Raw genomic sequence first — 24,274 nt, forward strand, 5'->3', positions numbered from 1 at the left:
GCATGGCACAAATTGACATTTACTATACATAGCTCTGTATCCAAGTTTTATGTGTGTGTACATTTTGTAGTAACCCTTTTAATTTTACACAGATATAAATATGTATATATACATATATATAGAGTGATGGCACTCACAGGATTTTTGAAACATAACAACCGAAGATAAAAAAGAAAAAGTTTATTAATCCATTATTAATGGATTAATAAACTTTTTTCACTTTTTTCTTTTTTACTTTGTTTTCTTTTTTATCTTCGGTTGTTATGTTTTAAAAATCCTCTATGAATTTTTGATGCATGTGCACCCAGGTTTCGTCCATTTTGTCATGGTGTGCGGCCCTTACATGCCGCTATATATATATATATATATATATATATATATATATATATATATATATATATATATATATATATATATATATATATACACACACATACATAATCCCATGCAAGACAAGTATTGACTTATGGCCTTGATTCAAGTAGACAACTGTAATTGGCCTATGTCTTTTAAACAACTTTCATTAATGATTTACAATCACTGATTAATAAGAATGTGATTAAAAATGTAACCATGAATCTATTGCTAAGCTTTATTTGGGTAAAAGAACTGCCTTTACATTATTCCCTATACAATTTAGTCATTCTACTATGGACAACTTTTAAAGGAACAGTTCAGTGTGAAAATAAAAACTATAAATAGATAGGCTGTTCAAAATAAAAAATGTTTCTAATATAGTTATTTAGCCAAAAATGTAATGTTTAAAGGCTGGAGTGACTGGATGTCTAACATAATAGCCAGAACACTACTTCCTGCTTTTCAGCTCTCTAACTCTGAGTTAGTCAGCTACTTGAAGGGGGGGGGGCACATGGTACATTTCTGTTCACTGATTTTGCAATTGATCCTCAGCATTCAGCTCAGATTCAAAAGCAACAGATATGACCCATGTGGCCCCTCTCAAGTCTCTGATTGGTTACTGCCTGGTAACCAGGGTAACCAGTAAATGTAAACCAAGAGAGCTGAAATACAGTAAGTAGTGTTCTGGCTATTATGTTACACATTCAGTCACTCCAGCCTTTATACATTACATTTTTGGCTAACCAACTATATTAGAGACATTTTTTATTTTGCATAGCCTATCTATTTACCCAATTTTTATTTTTACACTGAACAATTCCTTTAAAATTTAGGAGAAATCTCTTAAGATGAACAGGAAACACTCTACCAGCCGTTGTAAGTAATCAAGAAACAAATGCTTTAAATGATTCAAAATCAAATCCATATATTACTAACTGCCAAATTAATAATGGCGGTAGCTTAGTTATCACTACAGATAACACTCAGGAAAGCATTAATTTCCAAGAAACCACTAGTTATACTACCCCTTAACCAAGTTTAGTCAAGAATTCAAGGGGTTGGAATGATTGCAGTCTCCAAGCTTTAGTTAAAAATCCCTATATGAAAGATACAAGCCATTTATCAAACCATACCTACCAACATTTTGAAAATAAAAAAAGGGTACCAAAAGATTTGCCGTGTGGAGCGGTGAACATTTTTGACCATGCCCATTTTTTGTGACCCCCTAATTACCATGTCCATTTTACAAAATTTAGCAGGTTATGAAAGTTTGAACAGATTTCTGTTTTTTTTTTTGTTTTATTACAGTTTTGCTAATAAAGGTGAATTGCCCTTTAAACTGTGAGTCTAAGTTCTCCTAAGAGATACTTTTGTAACAATCTAAGATAAGCAGATCTAAGTATCTATTCTGGGCTCTCTGCCAAACTCTACATGGGTTGGTAGGATTGGTCCCGCATAAAAAACAAAGAACTGAAAGTGTATCAAAGTAATTGAAATATAATGTACTGTTGCCCTGCACTGGTAAAACTGGTGTGTTTGCTTCAGAAACACTACTATAGTTTATATAAACAAGCTGTTATGTAGCCATGTGAGCAGCCATTCAAGCTGGAAAAAAAAAGGAAAAGCACAGGTTACATAGCAGATAACAGATAAAAAAACCATTGCATTGGATAGGATGTATCTGTTGTGCTATGTAACCTGTGCCTTTTCTCCTTTTTTTCCAGCTTGAATGGCTACACATCAGCTTGTTTATATAAACTATACTAGTCTTTCTGAAGCAAACACACTGCTTTGTATACTGCATTATAACAGTATATACTCTCTTTTAATTGGCCTTCCAGAGACTGTCACCTATCCAGTCCATAATGAACACTGCTGCGAGGCTCATATAACTCAGCAACCGCTCCTCCTCTGCCTCGCCATTCTGTCAATCCCTGCACTGGCTTCCGTTACCTTTCAGAATCAAATTCAAATTAATGACACTGACTTTCAAAGCACTTCATAACTCTGCCCCACCCTACATCTCTGAACTCATCTCTATATACTCACCCAACTGCTTACTACGCTCCTCTACTGACCTGCTACTCAACTCTTCTCTCATTACCTCCTCACATGCTCGCATTCAAGACTTTGCAAGGGCTGCACCCCTCCTCTGGAACGCTCTCCCACGGTCTGTTCAACTTTCTCCCAACCTTTCTGCTTTCAAGAAATCTCTTAAAACGCACTTCTTTCGAGAAGCCTCCCCTCACTCTGCTTAACTACCAAACGCAACACCACATACAGTACCACATTTCTCGATCTTGCCCACTCCCACACCTTGTGTATTACTCCCTTCCCCTTAGAGTGTATGCCTATGCATAGGGCCTTCCTCACCTTTTTGTACCTGTATTGATTGTGATGTATGTAACTCCATATGTTCTATGTATATAATTCATGTGATATAGTTGTAGAATCACATTTACTTTACAGTGCTACGCAATATGTTGGCGCTATATAAATACATGTTAATAATATATATATATATATATATATATATATATATATATATATAAGTCCTTTTATCTGCAGTCACCTTTCATCATAGGCCGGTGCACCAATTCATCTCATATTGCCTTAGAGAAAGCACTCACGGCAAGTCAGTGTATTAGGACATGATAATAAAAAGGGCTTTATTCGTCCATATTATTGTCTACGCGTTTGGATCTGCAGAAGAATGAACACAGCTGATGCACTGCTCTTACACATTTCAACACATCAAATAACTTTAATTTTAAAGCTATAGGGGTCAGCAATGAGCAAATTTGCAAGTGGGCAGTAACCAACTGTGACCAATGAGCAATTAGGGGGTTTCCAGCCTCCTGCATGTTGAACAATGAAAGAGAAAATGTAACCATGGGTTACTGCCTGGTTGCAAATTTGACCAGTGTTTATAAATGAGTCCCACCCCATCTAAATGGTTCAGAGACAATCTTTGTCTCAGTAAACACCATTGTGTTCTCTCCATCTGAAATGTAGATTTGGCTGCCATTACTGTAGCTGGTCAGATTACATTTTTATAAATTGTTTAGTCAGTAGGGGAGGACCCTGCATTTGTATATCTTATTTGGACTGAGCCCCATTGCTGACAAGAAGAAACATAAATTGATAATATTTCTGGATTCAAATAGTAATAAATGTTTAAAAAAGATAGGTGGCAGCAAATATCTAAAAACGTACACATAGATTGTACAAGTGCTTCTTATCTACAATAATTTTGAAAATAACTCCAAAGTCCAGCTTGTAGTTAACTTTCTTCATTATGCAGCGATTCAGATGGAAACATAACACTCAATGAGCAACTGGAGGGACACAAAGAAACTAAGGACAATATGGAAAATCTGTAAAAATTCTCAACAATTTTTTTCAGGTATTATTTTTCCTGCATTTTTTTCACAGACACAAAATCAAAATTTTTGTAAATTGCAATTTTCTTTCAGGCCATTTATTATATTGCCCACAGTTTTTCTTGTGATAAATTACTGGAGAACATTTTGGGAGTTATTTGTATGTATATATGTATATTTTTGAGGGAAGAGCATTGTACAGCAAACTAAAACTCAAACTTTTCTGGTTGGACTTTTTGGGGCAAGAACTTGACTTTCTCATGGAAAAAAAACAAAGGTTTTTCAAGATTTATTATACCCCAATGCTACAAAAAGTCTGAATCAGAAAATCCGCCATCTCAGACCTGTCAAGGTCATGTATAATCAATCTGAGATGTCCCTATCCCAATTTGAAGATATTGTGGTTTCTACTGGATTTAGACTGATAATCCAAAATCCCGAATTGCTTGCTTTTTCGGGTTTTTGCCCGTACGATTTAAGTTATTTTAATGATAAAAAGGCAAAATCATGGATGGGAGTTTGGTTGAGCTTTTTTTATTGAAACAATGATTTAAAATAACAATTTTTTTAGAAACGAACCCCCTTTGTGTAGCAAGAATGCATTTTCTATAGTTGTCCACTGAGAATTATTATGTGTCTGTTGAGATAAGGGGGCTTTTCAGTTAGGTCTCGTGATTTTGCTTTTAAATATATCAGTTTGGTAAATACATTTTGACCTGTTGTATGTATATCTGCAGCAGCACAATACAATGGTATTGTTCAATTTAATATCAAACTTGTTTCATTTCTAGTAATGTAATTATTTTAGTGCTTACTGATTCGTTATTACAGGCATGGGACCTGCTATCAAGAATGCTCAGGACCTGGTGTTTTCCGGATAATGGATCTTTCCGTAATTAGGATCTTCATACCTTAAGTTTACTAGAAAAATCATTTAAACAAATTGATTGAATAGGTTGGTTCTGCTACCAATAAGAATTAGTTTGGATCAAATTCAAGGTACTATTTTATTATTTTAAAAAAAAGGGCATTTTTAAAAAATTGGATTATTTGGAGTCTATGGGAGACAGCCTTTCTGTAATTCAGAGCTTTCTGGATAACAGGTTTTCAGATTTGTTTTTCTTGAAATTCTGTTGGAGCTCTCGCACCAACATTGACATATTGTGTGTTGCTGTCTGTAAAACTAAGTCATACATGGTTAAACTGTTTGATCTGTTCTGATAACAACGATAAATTTAATATTATTATGCTACAAAGAAAGTATAAAGATTACTTATTAACATTTAACCTGAGCACTTTCTATTGCTGAACCAATGGAATAGATTAACAGAAGAGGACGCTGCTTTAAAGCTGTTGAAAACTGGTACCACTGACTCCATTGCAGTCATAAGGTCATATCACACCTGAGACTTATTTTGCAGCCACATATACATATAAACATAACCTAATGGGGAAAGCCATTACCGGTAGTCTCCATTTTAATATAATAATTGCAAAATTATTTCCATTTTCTCGTGATACTTAAACAGTACCTTGTACGTAATTCCAACTAAGATATAAGTAATCCTTATTGGAAGCAAAACCATCCTATTGGGTTTACATTACATTACATTCTTTTTTAAGATATGGAAAACCAAATTACTGACAGACCACTTATCAGGAAAACCCCAGGCTCCACCAAGCAGATGACCCTGCCCAAAAGAGCTTACAATCTAATAGGAGAAGGGGTTGAGACACAAGGTGTGGGAATGGGCATGATCAGAAGTGAGCAAGGTGAGAGATGTAGCATAGGGCATTGTTAGCAGCACAAGTAATGCTAAACTACTGTAAATCAGGGTAAGCTTCTCTAAATAGACATGTTTCAAGGGAGAAAGTCTGACAGACTGTGGGAGTGGATTCCAGAGAAAGGGTGCAGCTCTTGCAAAGTCCTGAATTTGAGTTTGTGAGGAGGTAATGAGAGGTCAATTAATAGAGAGTTACAATAGTCCAGGCTTGATATAATGATAGATATGATAGATAACCCCTAGCCACCAGGCCTGGGGAGATGGCGTGATAGTGGAATTGTTAACTGTCATAGACACTTCTGGAATATTATGGGTGTTGGATGGGGGATAAAAGAATGATTTATGTTTTAGTGAGGTTGAGACATCCACGTAGAGATAGCAGACATCTGGGTTAAGATTAGTAGAGGATAGATAAATCTGAATATCATCAGCATAGAGGTGGAATTGGAAACCATATAAGTTTATTAGTTTGCCAAGGGAGCAAGTGTAAAGAGAAAATAATAGGGAGCCCAGGACAGAGCCTTGATGAACTTCAACAGAGAGTTAAAGGAGAAGATGATGCTCCATTGTAAGAGACACTGAAAGAACGATTTGTAAGGTAAGATAAAAACCAGGACAAGGCAATGTCACAAAGGCCAGGAGAATGGAGGGACTGCAGGAGGAGAAGCTCATCCAGAGTGTCAAATGCATCTGACAGATCTAGAAGAATTAGTAGTGAGAAGTGACTTTAGCCAATAAGAGGTCATTCATTAGCTGGGTTAGAACAATTTCTATGGAATGTTGTTGTCTAACACCAGATTGCAGGGGATCCAGCAGGTTATTGTCAGAGAGGAATATCATTAGTTGTAAAATAGGCTTGCAGTAGTTTAGAGATGAAAGGGTACAGAAAGGAAGGTGTGCGTTTTTATACTATATACTTAGCACCAGCTGTTGCCTTTTACACATAATAGTGAGATACACAGATGTAGGGACTGACATTCATGCATAATGACATAGGGTTGGCAATAAAAAGTGTTGTATTTCTTGGTGGGCTAAATTTCAGCTGTGCCCTTGTCTTCTTGCATTGTTTTTTCATGTTTCCATATAGTTGTTAGGCACTGCAATTTCAGTCCGGTGGGCACTGTACCATATGGTAGGAACAGGGGGAAATATTTGATTAGGTTAATTTTTTTTTATTTGATTAGGTTAATTTTTATTGACATAACTTAGAGAATGTTTCAATCTTATTCTCACTGCAAATTATAATGCCTTACTCTGTGCATAGGGCTGGAAGAAATATAATCAGAGGGGTTTACTTAATAGACTGTTGCATTACTCCTGACAGGTTTCTCTTGCTGAATATTGTTTGGAGTTAGATTCTAAACTGTAGTGAGTTTATGGGATAATGTGATATGTCAGTTTTATAAATCTGCTCTTGTGTTGTAGGTTATCATGTCTAAAAGAGTGGCTATAGTTGGGGCTGGTTGCAGTGGACTGACAGCCATCAAATGCTGCCTGGAAGAAGGTCTGGAGCCCACATGCTTTGAAAGAAGCAATGACATTGGTGGACTCTGGAGGTTCACAGTAAGTATGTAAGATAGTAATATACTGGCTCATTCTCATATAGGCACACAGTAATTTACTAAAAACATCACGGAAAGAGACCATCAATGCTACAAAGTATAACAGAAGCTTTGACATATTATTACATATAGATATTCAACTATCGATGACATAAAAATACAGAAATGAATTTATCCCTTTAATTTCACTGGTCCTGATTTTGAAACAATGCATCTGGTGGCTTCTGCTTCTGGTCTGTTAATCAGCAGCATTCTGCTGCATTGTTTCCTCTGCTAGATCCTTCCTGTTGCACCTATGTTCCCTACTGCCTGTCCATTCCCTTTTGCTGCCTTCTACATGCCAGTCCCACCTCTCCTCCCTCCATAATATGCTCGCGAGGTGGTGGAGGAAGAGAAAAGAAAACATGTGCATGTTTCTTTTGAAACAGCATGTTCTGATGTTGCATCATGTTGGTATGCATGGTTTATAAGAGTATCATTCATAGTTTGGTTAATACAAACAAACAAAAAATTGTAAATTATAATTCATTATATCAAAAGTTATCAAGGGGTTTCGTGATCATATAATGAAACAAGGCCAAATTAATCCAAGGTAAATTCTAATATGCTTATATTTTACAACATTTTATAGTGATATATTTATAATAATAAATACATCATTGTAAAATATTATAATACTCAAGTTTCAGTACGTCATATGACACAAATTCACTAAGCACCAATTATAACTGATGACATCAGTACCATTTATAAGGATCTAATTCACAGGATATTCATGGCTTTTACTAGTTAACAAAAATAAAGGTCTTTTCACTACACAGAAAGCTTGTCACCTGTAAATGTAATATATATATATATATATATATATATATATATATACAGCTTGTAAGACTGTTGCACACACTTCAAAGAAGGATCATGCCCTGGTGCCAACAGAATATATGTATATAAAATTTGTAGAAAGAAGGCTGTTGCATGCAAGGGACTTTTGTCTGAAGATAAAAAATTTTTTTTATCTTCAGACAAAAGTCCCTTGGTTCTACAAATTTTATATATATATATATATATATATATATATATATATATATATATATATATATATAGATCAGAGCATCACTCAAGGCAACGTTTCGGACAACATATGTGCCCTTTGTCAAGCCCAAAAAGAGTTCTCTCAGCTTATCACAGGTATCACATTATATAGGCAAAAAACAGGAAATGACCTCAAAATTTGCATATACACAGGTACAGAGCATTATCATATACATGTCAAAAACAGGTCATAATCACGATTTAAACCCCGAGGATATAAAGATTTGAGCATATTAATCCACCATACCTCTCTTCTTTTAAGTTTCAATTCTCGATCCCCCCCTCTTTTCATGGGCGGTACTACTTCCAAAACCATAAATTTAAGCTGATCTGCCGTGTGTCCCAAATCAACAAAATGCTTTGAGACAGGTAATGTGGTATTGCCCAAATTAATGCTAGACCGATGTTGCGATATACGTGATTTGACCATCTGGGTGGTCTCACCCACATAGATGAGACCACACGGACATGTCAACACGTAAATCGCAAATTTTGAAATACACGTGAAGTGTCCTCTTAGCTGTATCCGTTGGCCAGTCTGGGGGTGAATAAACTCTCTACCTTTCAATACGAAGGGACATTGTACGCAGCTAAGGCAAGGATACATACCCTTAGATCTACCTCCCCAAAATGTATGAGTCTCCTTAGGTTTAGTTCTCACTAAAGTGGAAGTGACATGTGCCCCAATAGTTTTGCCTCTCCTATAGGAGATAAGCGGAGGTGCTCTAAATTCTGGTATGGTAGGATAGGCATTTCGTAAAATGTACCAATGCTTGCGTAGTAATTTACCAATAGCTTCGCTATTGTTATGAAACTGGGTGACAAATGGCACACGTTGCGTCTGTTTAATTTTCCCCTTAGGATGTCTGACCCTTTGCTGGGCTTGTTGAATCACTTTTTCTGGGTATCCCCTCTCTCTAAACTTGTGGCACATAATTTGTTCCTGCTTCTCTTTTTCCTTCCCTTCACTCACTAACCTCTGTACCCTTGAGAGTTGGCTAATGGGGATTGATTTCTTCGTATGTGGGGGGTGCTGACTGGTAAAATGAAGGATTTGATTCCTATCAGTAGGCTTTGTGAATAAAGAAGTACATATAGAACCTTCTAAATCTTTGTATACTAGAACATCAAGAAAGTGGATTTTTTGGAGATCATAGACCAGCGTAAATGAGATTGAGGGATGTACCCCATTAATCCTACCATGGAACCGCTGTAGGGAGTCAACGTCACCCCGCCATAACACAAATACATCATCGATGTATCTCCACCAGGCCAAACAATGTCTGGAGAAGTCTACATCAAGGTAAATGTGTAGCTGTTCAAGCCTTGCCATGAAGGCATTGGCATATGACGGGGCGACGTTGGATCCCATCGCGGTTCCACGTAGTTGGAGGTAGTACTGTTCCCGAAAAGTGAAATAGTTACAACATAATATGATCTCCAAAGCCTGTAGGAAGAAATCAATCTGATGTACAGAGTACTGCGCTCCTTCCCTCAGTATCCACTGACTTGCTTCTAACCCATCACTATGTGGTATAGACGTGTAAAGACTGGCCACATCCAATGTGGCCAGAATTACACCCTCCCCCATGTTTCCTAGTGATTGTAATTTATGAAGAAAATGTCCAGTATCCCTTATATAGGAAGGTACCTCTTGAATCAAGGGACTTAGTACTTTATCGAGCATTATAGCTAATGGGCAAAAAACCGAGTCAATGCCGGCCACTATAGGTCTTCCTGGTGGACACACTGGGTCCTTATGAATTTTAGGGAGAACATATATGGTCGGCGTGACTGGGTTCCTGACCATCAAATAATTCCTCAATTTGTCAGTGATCACTCCCCTATCAACCATATAATCCAGTAAAGTTTTAATCTTTCGTATAATACCCAACAGGGGATCACTGGATAATGGTTTATAAACCTCCCCATCTGCCAATTGCCTCTCAATCTCTGCAATGTACTGTGTAGTGTCCATTACCACAATTGCGCCCCCCTTATCAGAGGGCTGAATCGTAATATCGGTTCTCAATGAAAGATCTCTCAAAGCGTCACGCTGTTGCTTGGACAAATTATGTGTCACAAATGAAGGATCACCCTCCACCTGACAAACATTTTTAACTTCTGCCATGATGTTATTAATATATGTTTCTACAGCAGCGTATGTAGTAGGAGGAACATACACACTTTTGCCGTATAAACCAAAAGTCTCAATGTCCAATGACTGGCTATCGCCATTAGAAGTCAGTTGTTCCTGTGGTTTCTGAAAAAAGTGAACCTTCAGCCTCAAAGTACGAAAAAAGCGGTATAGATCAACATCTAATTGAAACAAGTCCGTAGGTCTATCTGGACAAAAATTAAGACCCAGTGACAATACTGACTCCTCAACTGGTGTGAGCCGTTTAGAAGAAATATTGTAAATTACTTGCTTATTGTCCTCTTGCTGCAACCGCGTAGCGGTCGTCTTGTCATGCCTCCTGTGTTTAACACCTCCTCGTTTCCATGGTCTCCTTGGCCTTTCTTTGGGGATTTTGCCAAAAAATCCGCTCCCTGAGCCCTTTCTTGATTAGAGTAGTGGGAGTCTTCACCTCTAGGCCCCTGTACATGACGTTTTCCTTCAAAACGATAAAAAGCATGTTTATCTCTCACATCAGTTAACCAGGCATACACATAACCTTTTTGGTAATCAAGTGCATCTCTATCAAACTTCGATCGCTTCTGACGCTCTCCCTCTTTGCGATAGCGATCCAACTTTGTAATTAGTTGTTCATGCACCTGTTCCAGTTCCTCAAGTGGGCAGCATTGTTTTAATTCAGCTTCAACCTGGCTGATCTCTTGTTGGACCACTGTAAGTTCCTTATTAATATATTCAAGTGTCAATAGCATGATATCAGTGGAACATCTATCGACAATCTGCTTAAATTGATTACAATAGCCAGTATTATTGGCAAAAAGAGTAGGACGTAGACTTACTCGTAATCCACGTGGTATCCATGCCTTTTTGTGATACTCAGCTAAAGTCAGCCCGTGTAGTTCCAAATCCACCGTCCTCTTGCGCAGTGTTTCTAGTTGCCGCCGTGTATTAGTGACTGTCGGCACTTGCAGAAACTCCGCAGGACCGGAAAAGTGTGACAGGATACGCGTCACTTCAGCTTCCGTGTAGACTGAGGTTCCGTGATGCGTTCCAGCGCCATGTTGCGTTCCACTTTGATTCTCCATCGCGTCTAATCAACCCAATAAAGGTGCACGTGGGCTACGGAAATATAGAAAATTATACAATGGGTGCCCCAGCACTCTTAGAAGTATACTTGCTGTGTTGGTCGGTGCTCGCTCCAATAGGAGACGCCGTCACATCCCCACATCAAATAGAGTATGTAAAGAAGAAGCAGCACTCGTCAATTGCAAAAAAGTGTATTAAAGATCAGAGCATCACTCAAGGCAACGTTTCGGACAACATATGTGCCCTTTGTCAAGCCCAAAAAGAGTTCTCTCAGCTTATCACAGGTATCACATTATATAGGCAAAAAACAGGAAATGACCTCAAAATTTGCATATACACAGGTACAGAGCATTATCATATACATGTATCTATAGAAACAAAAACAGGTCATAATCACGATTTAAACCCCGAGGAACAGACGCAACGTGTGCCATTTGTCACCCAGTTTCATAACAATAGCGAAGCTATTGGTAAATTACTACGCAAGCATTGGTACATTTTACGAAATGCCTATCCTACCATACCAGAATTTAGAGCACCTCCGCTTATCTCCTATAGGAGAGGCAAAACTATTGGGGCACATGTCACTTCCACTTTAGTGAGAACTAAACCTAAGGAGACTCATACATTTTGGGGAGGTAGATCTAAGGGTATGTATCCTTGCCTTAGCTGCGTACAATGTCCCTTCGTATTGAAAGGTAGAGAGTTTATTCACCCCCAGACTGGCCAACGGATACAGCTAAGAGGACACTTCACGTGTATTTCAAAATTTGCGATTTACGTGTTGACATGTCCGTGTGGTCTCATCTATGTGGGTGAGACCACCCAGATGGTCAAATCACGTATATCGCAACATCGGTCTAGCATTAATTTGGGCAATACCACATTACCTGTCTCAAAGCATTTTGTTGATTTGGGACACACGGCAGATCAGCTTAAATTTATGGTTTTGGAAGTAGTACCGCCCATGAAAAGAGGGGGGGATCGAGAATTGAAACTTAAAAGAAGAGAGGTATGGTGGATTAATATGCTCAAATCTTTATATCCTCGGGGTTTAAATCGTGATTATGACCTGTTTTTGTTTCTATAGATACATGTATATGATAATGCTCTGTACCTGTGTATATGCAAATTTTGAGGTCATTTCCTGTTTTTTGCCTATATAATGTGATACCTGTGATAAGCTGAGAGAACTCTTTTTGGGCTTGACAAAGGGCACATATGTTGTCCGAAACGTTGCCTTGAGTGATGCTCTGATCTTTAATACACTTTTTTGCAATTGACGAGTGCTGCTTCTTCTTTACATACTCTATTTGATGTGGGGATGTGACGGCGTCTCCTATTGGAGCGAGCACCGACCAACACAGCAAGTATACTTCTAAGAGTGCTGGGGCACCCATTGTATAATTTTATATATATATATATATATATATATATATATATATATATATACAAATGATAAAATTGAAAAAGTGGATCTCTAAATGTGTGTATTGATAAACAGTTCTTTAAAAGAAAAACTCCATCATTGACAATAAAAACATGTTACTTTTGCAGAATAACACTGAAGAAGGTAGAGGAAGTATATACAAATCTGTGGTCACTAATACTTCCAAGGAGATGATGTGCTTCAGTGATTTCCCTATGCCTGAGGAATTTCCAACATATCTGCACCACTCAAAGGTCTTAGAATACCTTTATCTATATGCAGAACATTTTAGTCTGTTAAAATACATCCATTTCCAGGTAAACCAAATTAAGTTCATAGACAGTTTATCATATTTCAAACATATTTCTTGAATACTGTGCAAAATACAGTTGGTAAAATTACAGGTCGGGCATGGGACTGCCCAACTAGAGCTGCACACGTTGCTGGTTCTAATTCATGACCTGTTTTAGATTTATATAGTATTTATATTATTATACTATATATTAATATAGTGTTAGCAATAAATGGGAGTTTTTTTTTTACTAAAGCAAAGGTTATAATTGTATTCAGTGTAATACTGTAGCTGATACATAGCTCTCTATAAGCATTCCCCTAGATATTTAAAATAAACAATGGGATTTTGCAAGTTAGATGTCTTAGTAACCAGTCCCAAAATATAACACCATCAAATTTTTTCAGCTCTTAAAGGAAAACTATACCCCCAAAATGAAAACTAAACCAACAGAGCGTTTATATCAAACGAAGTGACACATTAAAGAATCTTATCAAACTGGAAAGTAAATCTTGCCCTTTTACATCTCTTGCCTTGAACCACCATTTTGTGATGGTCTGTGTGCTGCCTCAGAGATCACCCGACCAGAAATACTGCAGTTCTAACTGTAACAGGAAGAAGTGTGGAAGCAAAAACATAACTCTGTCTTTTAATTGGCTCATGTTACCTAACATGTATGGCTTGTTTGGTTTGTTTGTGTGCACTGTGAATCATATGATCCCAGGGGACGGCCCTTATTTTTTAAAGTGGCAATTTTCTATTTATGATTACCCAATGGCACATACAGCTAAAAAAGTATATTATTTCGAAAATGGTTTATTTACGTGAAGCAGGGTTTTTACATATGAGCAGTTTTATGCAATATATTACTATCGAGCCCTAGATTGTTCGGAGGTATAGTTTTCCTTTAAGCAGTAATAATGCTGCAAGTCTGAATACTTACATGCTCTATTTAACCATGTTTTCCATCATCTAGAGTTATCTAGAATGCTCAGGGCCTGGGGTTTTCCAGATAAGGAGTATTTTTATTTGGATCTCCATAACTTAAATCTACTAAAAAATCATTTAAACCTTAATGAAACCCAGTGGAAATCATTTATAAACTTCAGGAAGTGCAGAATAGTTTGCACACTGAACATATTTGCCCTGTGTGTGGTTATATTTATAGATAATAGTGGTGTATCTAATGTGCAAACAGAATTGTGAATGTTTTTTGACGCCATAAGAGCTTTTAAAATACGGCATAATCAATTGTCATCTGAAACCTGTCACAGTGGCCGCACTCACACAAATACCCATCTTATTTGCGAGCCATTTGCGAATATTTGTGCACAATGCGAATTTGCAAAAAACAAAAAGACAGGCACAGCAGTGCAATATTTCAGAGTTCAGGAAAAAACATGGGCAAAACAATAATTTGTGAATAAATATGTGCTGCTCAAATTTTGTTTGTTTTGCCTCCAATAAGGTTTAATTATATCTTAGTTGAAATCAAGTACTAGGTACTGTTTTATTTTTATAGAGAAAAAGGAAATCATTTTTGTAAATTCGTTGATTATCATGGTGTATAGGAGAGATGGCCTTCCTGTAATTTGGAGCTTTCTGGATAATGGGTTTCCGGATAACGGATCCCGTAACTGTACTAAGTCTAACATATTACCTATTTAGGTTAAGTGCCACCCTAGGCACCAGACCTAACTGCACCATCTGTTTGCAGAAATGACGTCATGAGTACGACTGCATGACATCACTGTTACTACATGATTACATTTTTCTAAAAATACAATTTAGCTATTCATAGGGCCACCCTAGGCACAGGCCCTCAGGTGCCTACATATAAATATAGTCCTGTTTACATTGTATTTCTTGTTAGATAAATTTTTGGTACACATACACAACTATAGCTGTCATCTCTAGGGTGTAAATCATTGAAATACCATCAGGTATAAGTTGTTTTGCTTGATATTTCTAATTTGTTTAAATGTGAAAATCTGTTAGGAAATTAATATAGAATTTATTGCTGTAAAAAATCATAGTATTAACACTCCAATAATGTATGCACATGGGATAAAGACAATTAAAAAAAAATGTGCGTAAAAATGCATAATTAAAAAAAAGCAAAAACATTAGTAATTATTGTAAGACACATTAGGAGTCATTTTTTAACATACGTACAAGTGCAGGAACTATAAAATAGATGCAATGAGCAGAACTTACTGATACAATTCATTAAGACACTTGCATCCAAACACGCTCCTACACCTCCATATGCTTGCCAAAGCATTGATCTAGCTTCTTATGATGAATTCCGTGTGTATGTAACTGCTCCTATTGATACTGGGGAACTCTGAAGCTACCGCCACCCTAGACCTAGCAGTATCTTAATGGATCCCACAGGGGGTTGCACCAATAGTCACACCAGACTTGCGCCCAGGATACGAATGAGAGTTATGGAATTGATGCCACATCTTGCAGCCGATATGTGCAAAAATGTATCTTATTATTTGATAATATTAGGGTAGTGGTTTTTGTCTACTATTAAAAATTGTTAATGGTAACACTCATGTTAAAAGATGCATTTAAGATCTTTTATTTATGTATGCTCTGCTAAGACTGAAGTCTGCAGTGTGAGAAAACATCCAGATTTTAATTCTAGTGGACAATGGGATGTCACAACACAGAAACAAGGAGAAAAGACAGAGGCTATATTTGACGCTGTAATAGTCAGCAATGGGCATTTTACTGACCCTTGTTTACCACTTGAATCTTTTCCAGGTGAGTATTGATATGTAAGTATTGGTATTGGGGTGCAAATTTCAGCAAGTTTTTATTAAAAAAAACAAAAACACATAATCGTGCCATTCCAACAAGCTAACAAATCTTCAGTAATTGATATTAAGACAGGTTCAGGCTATGCATCACACAGGTAGAGAACAAGCATTAACTATTCTATGCATATTATTCAGTCTTTTGAGCATGTTTATTAAAATGGGAAAATAGAGTTCACCACAGATCACTAAATGTCAGGCTTACCGTCTGATCCAACGAGGAAGGAGCAGGAACTTGCAGAATACGAACCCACAAGCGCCTCGCACAACACTAACCCACCTGGAGTGGAGAAGTGAAGTGACGAGTAGCCAATGAGACTAACCAAGGCGAAGTACAGAGGGTTCAGGCAGAAGCGAAGTCAGGCAGGCCGAAGTCGGGGGCAGGCAGCGAAGAATCGTAAACGTAGTCAGGCAAGAAGATCAGGGCAGGCGGCAATAAGACAATCCGGAAACAACCTGAGGTCAAACACAGAAGATCAGTAGAATACAATGCTAGGGGTTCAGTCAAATAACCTAATAACCAGGCAAAGAGTCACAGTACAGGTTAGGATTAAATAGAGCTATTTGGCGCCAAACTGGCGTCCTCACGCTGGCGTCGCACAGCTGACGTCAGTGCGTCCGTCATTGGCGTCCGTCGCTGGCGCCCTTGCGTCGGCGACCGTCGCCAGCGCCTTCGCGCCGGCGTCTGTCGCCGGCGTCCAACACCGCGCCCCGTCGCGCATCGGTTCCCCGATGAGCGCGCCTGCGCTGGAAGGAACGCGGAAGCGGATCCTTACACTAAATGAGAATGCCACAGTTCAGCTCTCTCTTCAACCAGGAGCACTATGAACCATTGGGCAGCCCTGGTCTCTAATAGGGTTTAAAGTGGAGGTAGGACAGGGTCTCGGCAAACAAGAACAACATATCCGCAGGTACAGGTCTAGACAGAATGTAGGAATTGGCACAATTAGGATTAACTGGCAGGCAAGATAAGGTAGTTACTGTATCACATCACTAGTAGGTTAATAAGGAACGGCAGGGTGATAGTGCTGGCACATAACATATGGGCGAGGCAGGAAAAAGTCTAAGGCAAAGCACATCAGGGGTTAGAGAAATAGACCCAAATTGAGTGGAATGAGTGCTGATAGTTGAGTTGAGAGCTGAGTTAAAAATCTTTTGTTGCATTCCCAGATTCTGACTTCTGATTTGAGGAAACATGAAAAAATGGAAACAATAATGTTTCACACTGATAACAAATGTCTTGATTGCAATCAAAGCAACTAAATGTAGGAAAATGCTTAAATAATAATTAATTTCCCCTAGTGCTGCGTGCTTATATGTATTCTCGCCTCTATGACCTCAGACCACCTATGGAAACAATACCATGGTTTTTAGAAATCTATTTGTTATATTAGCACTTTCACTTTAAGGGTCATTTATGACCATAGGTGCAGTGTACAAAGTACACATTTTGGACACAAATAGTTCTAGATTGTAAGCTCTTGTTAGTAGGGCCTTCTCTTGTAAAATGTATAATGAAGCAATAGAATTCTTAATGAACCAGATGTTCTGTCTTAAATATATTGATAATGGGTTGAGTGCATATATATATATATATATATATATATATATATATATATATATATATATATATATATATATATATATATATATATATATATATATATATATATATATATATATATATGTAAACTGTTATGGCTTGTATTTGTATGCCCTTGTAAAGTACTATGGTATATTAATAATAACAATTATTTTTTTACCCATTATGAAGTGTTTTTCCAAAAATTGAAGCCTAATAGCAACTGTGAAAAGAGTGATTGTGCTAAGTGCATCTAAATTAATGCAACTTGGTGTTCGTGGGTAGCAGATTGAATGGACACCTCATTCAGGGTGACAGTAACATCTGGATTCCCAGTGTTCATAGGTGCAATTATGCATGTTTAATTACTTATTGAATTGCAAGGAGAGAGTACCTTTAATAAATAGAGTCAATAAGCCTATTATTTGCAGTCATTTTAGTGCAACTGCATAATTGGCTAAATTTGTAAAAGAGGCCTAGTATAATGCCTTCTGTTTAATTCATCATAATTGAAGTAAAGCAACATATGTGTAAACTGTGTTTCCATCTTTTCTGTTTAAAGGAATATATGATTTCAAGGGTGGGATCATCCACAGCAGAACTTACAAGACCCCTGACAATTATCATGGGAAGACAGTACTTGTGGTTGGAATAGGAAACTCAGCTGCAGATATTGCTGTGGAACTTAGCCATACGGCAAAACAGGTTAAGTATAAACATTTAATATTTGTGGGGGAGTGCTCAGTTGTCATGCTTCAGGTCAACTTAAATTATCAACAATATTACATATTAACTATTATTTATTATGTATATAACTAATTTATGAACATTATAATATTTCTACTTTTTAGTTTTCATTTATTTCTAGAATTTTTGTTAATGGAATGCAAATATCTTTATTGTGAAGGTTTTTCTCAGCACCCGTGAAGGCTCTTGGGTTATCAGCCGGATCTCGCGCAATGGCTTTCCTGTAGACATGGTACTTTCCAGGCGCTGGACTCTCTGGGTTATACATTTACTCCCCAGAAAACTTGCAGCCATGATCAATGAGAAATTGATGAGTCAGTGGTTTAACCATGCCAACTATGGCTTAGAGCCAAAGAACAGGTAATACTAGGTGAAAGAATGCTTTCATTTTGCATTTTTTTCTTAAAGATTTTATTCTTATTGCATTGAGGAACTGAATGAAACCCATTATAGTAAAAAGCTTAAAGGGAACCGATTAACCATACAGTATACTAATTACACTTTGGGGCTCAAATGATGAATAGGTTTTGGTACTGCTGTAAACCAACAGATAGAGCCAGACTCTAAAGCTGGCCATAGATGTTGAGATTTTTAAAAGATCAGATCCTCATCGTGAGACCACGATTTTCTCGGAACGATCGTACGAATTGACCATCAACTAAAAAGACCAATTTGCCAGGAAAACAAAGGGGAGCTGCCTGCTTGGCCCTGCAAACATAGATAGATTTCACTGGGGCCGACAAAGATTTTTTGACCTGGCCGATCAATTTCCTGACAGATGTCGGCCGAAAAATCGTAAGATGTACAATCGTTCGAATCCCACTAACCGCACGATAATTTCAAAGGATTGGTCGGACTTCCCTAAAATCGGTCGTTCGGCAAGAAGAATCGTCGCGTCTATGGGGAGCTTTACAAAGTCACAAAACAAGTAAACAAGTAAAACAGAAACACAGTGTGTAGAGTTGTATATATCTGGTTACAGGCATGCAGAATATTTGATATTGTTTTGGTTCATGGACAAATGGCAGCGTATTTTATATCACATATGAGTTTTAGCTACTGTGGCTCATGGTGGAGGTGGTAACATCATGCTCTGGGTTGCTTTTCATTTTCAAAGACTGGGCATCTTGTTAAAATAGAAAAAATAATGGGTGGTACAAAATACAGTGAAACTGCAAGATACTAGAAAACTAGGGTATAAAATCATCGTTCATTGGAACAATGATCATAGATACAAAGACACAGTAAAAATGGACTTGCTCAAGCTCAAGAGATGAATGTCCTACAATGGCACAGTAAAAGCATTGCAATCTTGTTCTGCCCATAAGCATAGGTCAAATCCACTCCCGATTAGTGTGAAAAGTCAGGACCCAAAAAAGGCTGAAAATGATTATCACTGCAGAATGTGGATCTATAAAATGATCATTAATAAACCAGGGCTCTGCAAAAAGGAAACATTGGGAAGATGTTTGCATGCTAGCAATAATACAAATTTTGAAGACTAATATACAGGCATGCTACAAATTGTAGCACCTGTATAATGGCAATAATCAATGTCTAATAACTTAGATTTTTTTTTTAGGATGAAGATTCCTATTATAAATGATTACATTCCAAGCCAAATCCTACAAGGAGCAATACAAGTCAAGCCTAATATTAAGGAATTTACTGAAACTTCTGTCATTTTTGAAGATGGGACAGAAGCAGAAAAACTGGATGCTGTAATTTTTGCCACAGGGTACCATACAACGTTCCCCTTTCTTGATGACTTTACCTTAAAAATGGATGAGAGCAATGCACCTTTGTATAAAAATGTCTTCCCAGTCCATGTGGAAAAACCAACAATAGCCTTCTTGGGACTTATCCAACCTCTAGGCCCTATCATGCCTACTGTAGAGCTGCAAGCTCGATGGGCCACAAGGGTATTCAAAGGTAAGGAGGAAATACAAATAATAAAACAAGTATCAACTAATATGCAGTTTATGTCGTCAAAAGGTTATAAATGCTGCTTTGCAGAGTTGAGGTCCTCAGTTCAATTCTCACCTGGACACTGTCTGCAAGGACTTTGCATATTTGCCTTCCGTCAGTATAGGTTTGCTAAAGCAATCATGTTCCTCACAGGAACCAGATTTTCCAGAACAGCATTTTTTGAACATATCTCTTCCTCTAAAAAATCAGTGCAGAGTTAATTACCTTTGTTTATTATACCATTGTACCCAACTGAATATTTCCTTTCTTTGATATTGTGAGTTACAAACCCAGGAAACAACTTGTTTGCTCTTGTGTTTAGCCTCCAAAATATTCTTTTGATTTTAAAGTGAGGATAGCCATTTATCTCACATTCTGTAGGCTGTCACATCTATTCTAGTACATTAAGTCTCACATATTATTACCTTCTGAGAACTATTTGTAAGATTGAGAAAACCATGTCCCCTCCTAATTCTAATATAGCCAATGAGTTAGTCCCTGCAGTGTTGTAAACATTGTATAAATTTGTCACATGTTGCATAGGCAAAATGAGGATGCTACAAGCATGGCTAAATTGTAGCTAGTTATTAATCAACATTTATACATCATGCCACAAGCAACACTCATTTTATTCTTATTTTATTATTCTTCTGATTTTGTAATAGGTGAAGCTCACTTGCCTCCAAAAAGAGAAATGGAAAATTATATTATAAAATCTATGGAAAGAAAGAGCAAATGGTATGAGAGAAATTTAATTTGCAGGCACGCAAATTATAACTTAAGTAATGGTGTATTGTTTACCCCTTCCCCCATTTCAAAGTTATGTTTTACAGTAAACCAAGAATTTGCCAGTGTTGTACTACTACTACTACTACTACTACTACTACTTATAAGTATTTGTTTTTATTACTTTCCCTGAAAACATTCAATTATCACAATTACAACAAGGGCAGACACATTTATCAAAGATTGAATTTCGAATTCATGTGAGTTTTTAAAAACTCCCTTAAACTCCTATAAATTTTAAATTTGACCAATCAAAATTTATTTAAAAAATCCAATTTTTTAAACTCGGATGAATGGAATCGACCCGAAAACTCGAATCAAATTTGAATTTGATTAGAATTTTAAAAACTCGATTCTAGTTTTTTCTTACAAAAAAAACTTGAATGTCAGGAATGCTGCAAAGAATTCAAAATTAATCCCTGGACCTCTCCAAATAAACAGCAATTCGTCAGGTTTTAGGTGGTGAATAGTCGAATTTGAGTTCTTAAAGGGCCAAGAAATCAGTAAGGACAGAAAGGGGTTAGTCACTTTTGCACATATCCAATCACCTCCTCACTTGTATACACTGCTAGCCAATAGGATTGCCATTATGTAAATGAATGACCGGCATGCACAGTAGCACTTAAAGGAGAACTAAACCTCCCGTTAATCAAAAATCCCCTTCCGTCCATTGGCCCCCCTCACTGCTTTCTCCCTCCTTAGTAACTCAGTGGAAAAAGTGTCCCTGTCATGTACCTTGGGATATTCATGCAGAGTAGCTCTCCAGCGACATTTTCTATATCTTCTGGTTCCTCGCGGAAGTGAACGCCGACACTGAATTTTTCATGCATGCGCAGTTGGGACCATACTGGTATTCGTGCCTACTGCACATGAGCGGAAAGCTCTGAAGATTGCCGAAGGAAAAGAAGAGTATCCGAAGATACAGAAGATATCGCTGAAGAGCTTTGCTGTGCTACTCTGTATGAACTCTGCTACTCAGTGTATACAAGTGAGGAGGTGATTGGGCATGTGCAAAAGTGAATAACCCCTTTCTGTCCTTACTGATTTCTTCACCCCAACCCCCCCAACTGCTGATCTGTGCATGGTGGAGGAGGGGATCCACAATTTGCACCTCCAGATGGGTAAAAAAAAAAAATCTGTTTATCTTGCAGTTTTTCCTTGCATAGCCAACTTTAATATCTTTGCTATCCCAAGTATACTTAGAATTAATGTTTATTTTTCTTTCCTTCTTCAGGTTTGGAATTACCAAAAATCTGCCCCTGCAAACACATTATATTGACTATGTCAATGAGTTGACCGTGGAAATTGGAAATTGGCCAAACCTTATGTACCTTTTTCTCACAGATCCTAAATTAGCCTGGCAAGTGGTATTTGGTCCTTGCACACCTTTCCAGTATCGCCTGTTTGGCCCCGGCAAATGGCCAGGAGCGAGAAAAGCAATTCTCACCCAGTGGGATAGAACAATTAAACCAAATAGGACACGCATTGTACATAAAAATCATGATGCCAGGCCGAAAATACCCAGTCATTTATTTTGGGCATTTAGTGCTATTATTTCGGGTATCTGGTTTTGCTCACAGTACATCACCCCAACAAATTCATTGTAATATGTGTTTTATAATGATAGCATTTTCACTATTATGGATGGGTCTTTAGCAGTGGTGTAACTTCCAGGGGTGCGATCACATCTGGGCCTGCACCCCCTTGGGGCCCACTGGAAATAAAAATATATACTGTAAAATATATTATACTGAGGTGAGGAGGACATGTTTGTTGCAAGATTTTATTGTAAACAACTTGAATCAAGTCACTTTTCCAAAAAAATAAAGATAATGTAGAGCAGTAAACTTGAATATACCATGTACAAACATTTGTTCTTATGAAAAAAAATTGAAGCCAGATACTTAGATTAAAACAAAAATTATGTATTTTAAGAAGATTGATATTCATTTTACCATAGGTGTTGAATTGCACAAGTACAGTCATATGAAAAAGTTTTGGAACCCCTCTTTGTTTCTTTGGAGTTTTGTTTATCATTGGCTGAGCTTTCAAAGTAGCAACTTCCTTTTAATATATAACATGCCTTATGGAAACAGTAGTATTTCAGCAGTAACATAAAGTTTATTCGATTAACAGAACATATGTAATATGCATCATAACAAAATTAGACAGGTGCATAAATTCGGGCACCCCAATAGAGATATTACATCAATACTTAGTTGAGCCTCCTTTTGCAAATGTAACAGCCTCTAGACACCTCCTATAGCCTTTGATGAGTGTCTGGACTCTGGATGGAGGTATTTTTGACCATTCGTCCATACAAAATCTCTCCAGTTCAGTTAAATTTGATGGCTGCCGAGCATGGACAACCTACTTCAAATCATCCCATAGATTTTCCATGATATTCAAGTCGGGGGACTGTGACGGCCATTCCAGAATATTGTATCTCTCACTCTGCATAAATGCCTTTGTAGATTTCAAAGTGTGTTTTTGGTTATTGTCTTGTTGGAATATCCAACCCCTGCGTAATTCAACTTTGTGACTGATGCTTGAACATTATCCTGAAGAATTTGTTGATATTGGATTGAATTCATCAGACCCCCAACTTTAACAAGGGCCCCAGTCCCTAAACTAGCCACACAGACCCACAAATTTGACAGTAAGTAGCAGCTGTTTTTCTTGGAATGCGGTGTTTATCATTCACCATGCAAAGCCCTTTTAAACTAACTCAATTTTTGTCTCATCAGTCCAAAGCACTTTGTTCCAAAATGACTGTGGCTTGTCTAAAGGAGCTTTTGCATACAACAAGTGACTCTGTTTGCGGTGTGAGTGCAGAAAGGGCTTCTTTCTCATCACCTTGCCATACAGATGTTCTTTGTGCAAATTGGTCTGAATTGTAGAACGATGTACAGATACACCATCTGCGGGAAGATGTTCTTTCAGGTCTTTGGAGGTGATCTTTAGGTTGTCTGTAACCATTCTCACAATCCTCCGCATATGCCGCTCCTATATTTTTCTTGGCCTGCCAGACCTGGGTTTTACAGCAACTGTGTCTGTGGCCTTACATTTCCTGATTACATTACTTACAGTTGAAACTGACAGTTTAAACCTCTGAGATAGCTTTTTGTAGCCTTCCCCTAAACCATGATACTGAACAATCTTTGTTTTCTCATCTTTTGAGAGTTGCTTTGAGGATCCCATGCTGTTACTCTTCAGAGGAGAGTCAAACAGGAGTACAACTTGC

At 37.5% G+C, this 24,274-nt stretch overlaps 1 protein-coding gene across 2 annotated transcripts; it reads left to right on the forward strand.

Moving 5' to 3' along the window:
• The first annotated feature begins 3,333 nt into the window (after positions 1-3,333).
• LOC108714414 (dimethylaniline monooxygenase [N-oxide-forming] 2-like) lies at positions 3,334-22,883 on the forward strand. 2 transcript variants are annotated; one of them, XM_018258621.2, is made up of 9 exons: positions 3,336-3,763; positions 6,950-7,087; positions 12,956-13,144; positions 15,732-15,894; positions 18,092-18,234; positions 18,437-18,636; positions 19,859-20,208; positions 20,910-20,982; positions 22,265-22,883. In XM_018258621.2, the coding sequence occupies exons 2-9, from the start codon at positions 6,956-6,958 to the stop codon at positions 22,635-22,637; spliced, it is 1,623 nt and encodes a 540-aa protein (XP_018114110.1). In that variant the 5' UTR covers positions 3,336-3,763; positions 6,950-6,955; the 3' UTR covers positions 22,638-22,883. The 2 variants fall into 2 exon arrangements, with proteins under 2 accessions (XP_041446492.1, XP_018114110.1); XM_041590558.1 differs by lacking the exon at positions 20,910-20,982 and having other exon boundaries at positions 3,334-3,763; positions 22,265-22,454.
• The last annotated feature ends 1,391 nt before the right edge of the window (positions 22,884-24,274 follow it).

Source organism: Xenopus laevis, chromosome 4L (assembly GCF_017654675.1).
Source record: "Xenopus laevis strain J_2021 chromosome 4L, Xenopus_laevis_v10.1, whole genome shotgun sequence".
NCBI classification, from domain to species: domain Eukaryota; kingdom Metazoa; phylum Chordata; class Amphibia; order Anura; family Pipidae; genus Xenopus; species Xenopus laevis.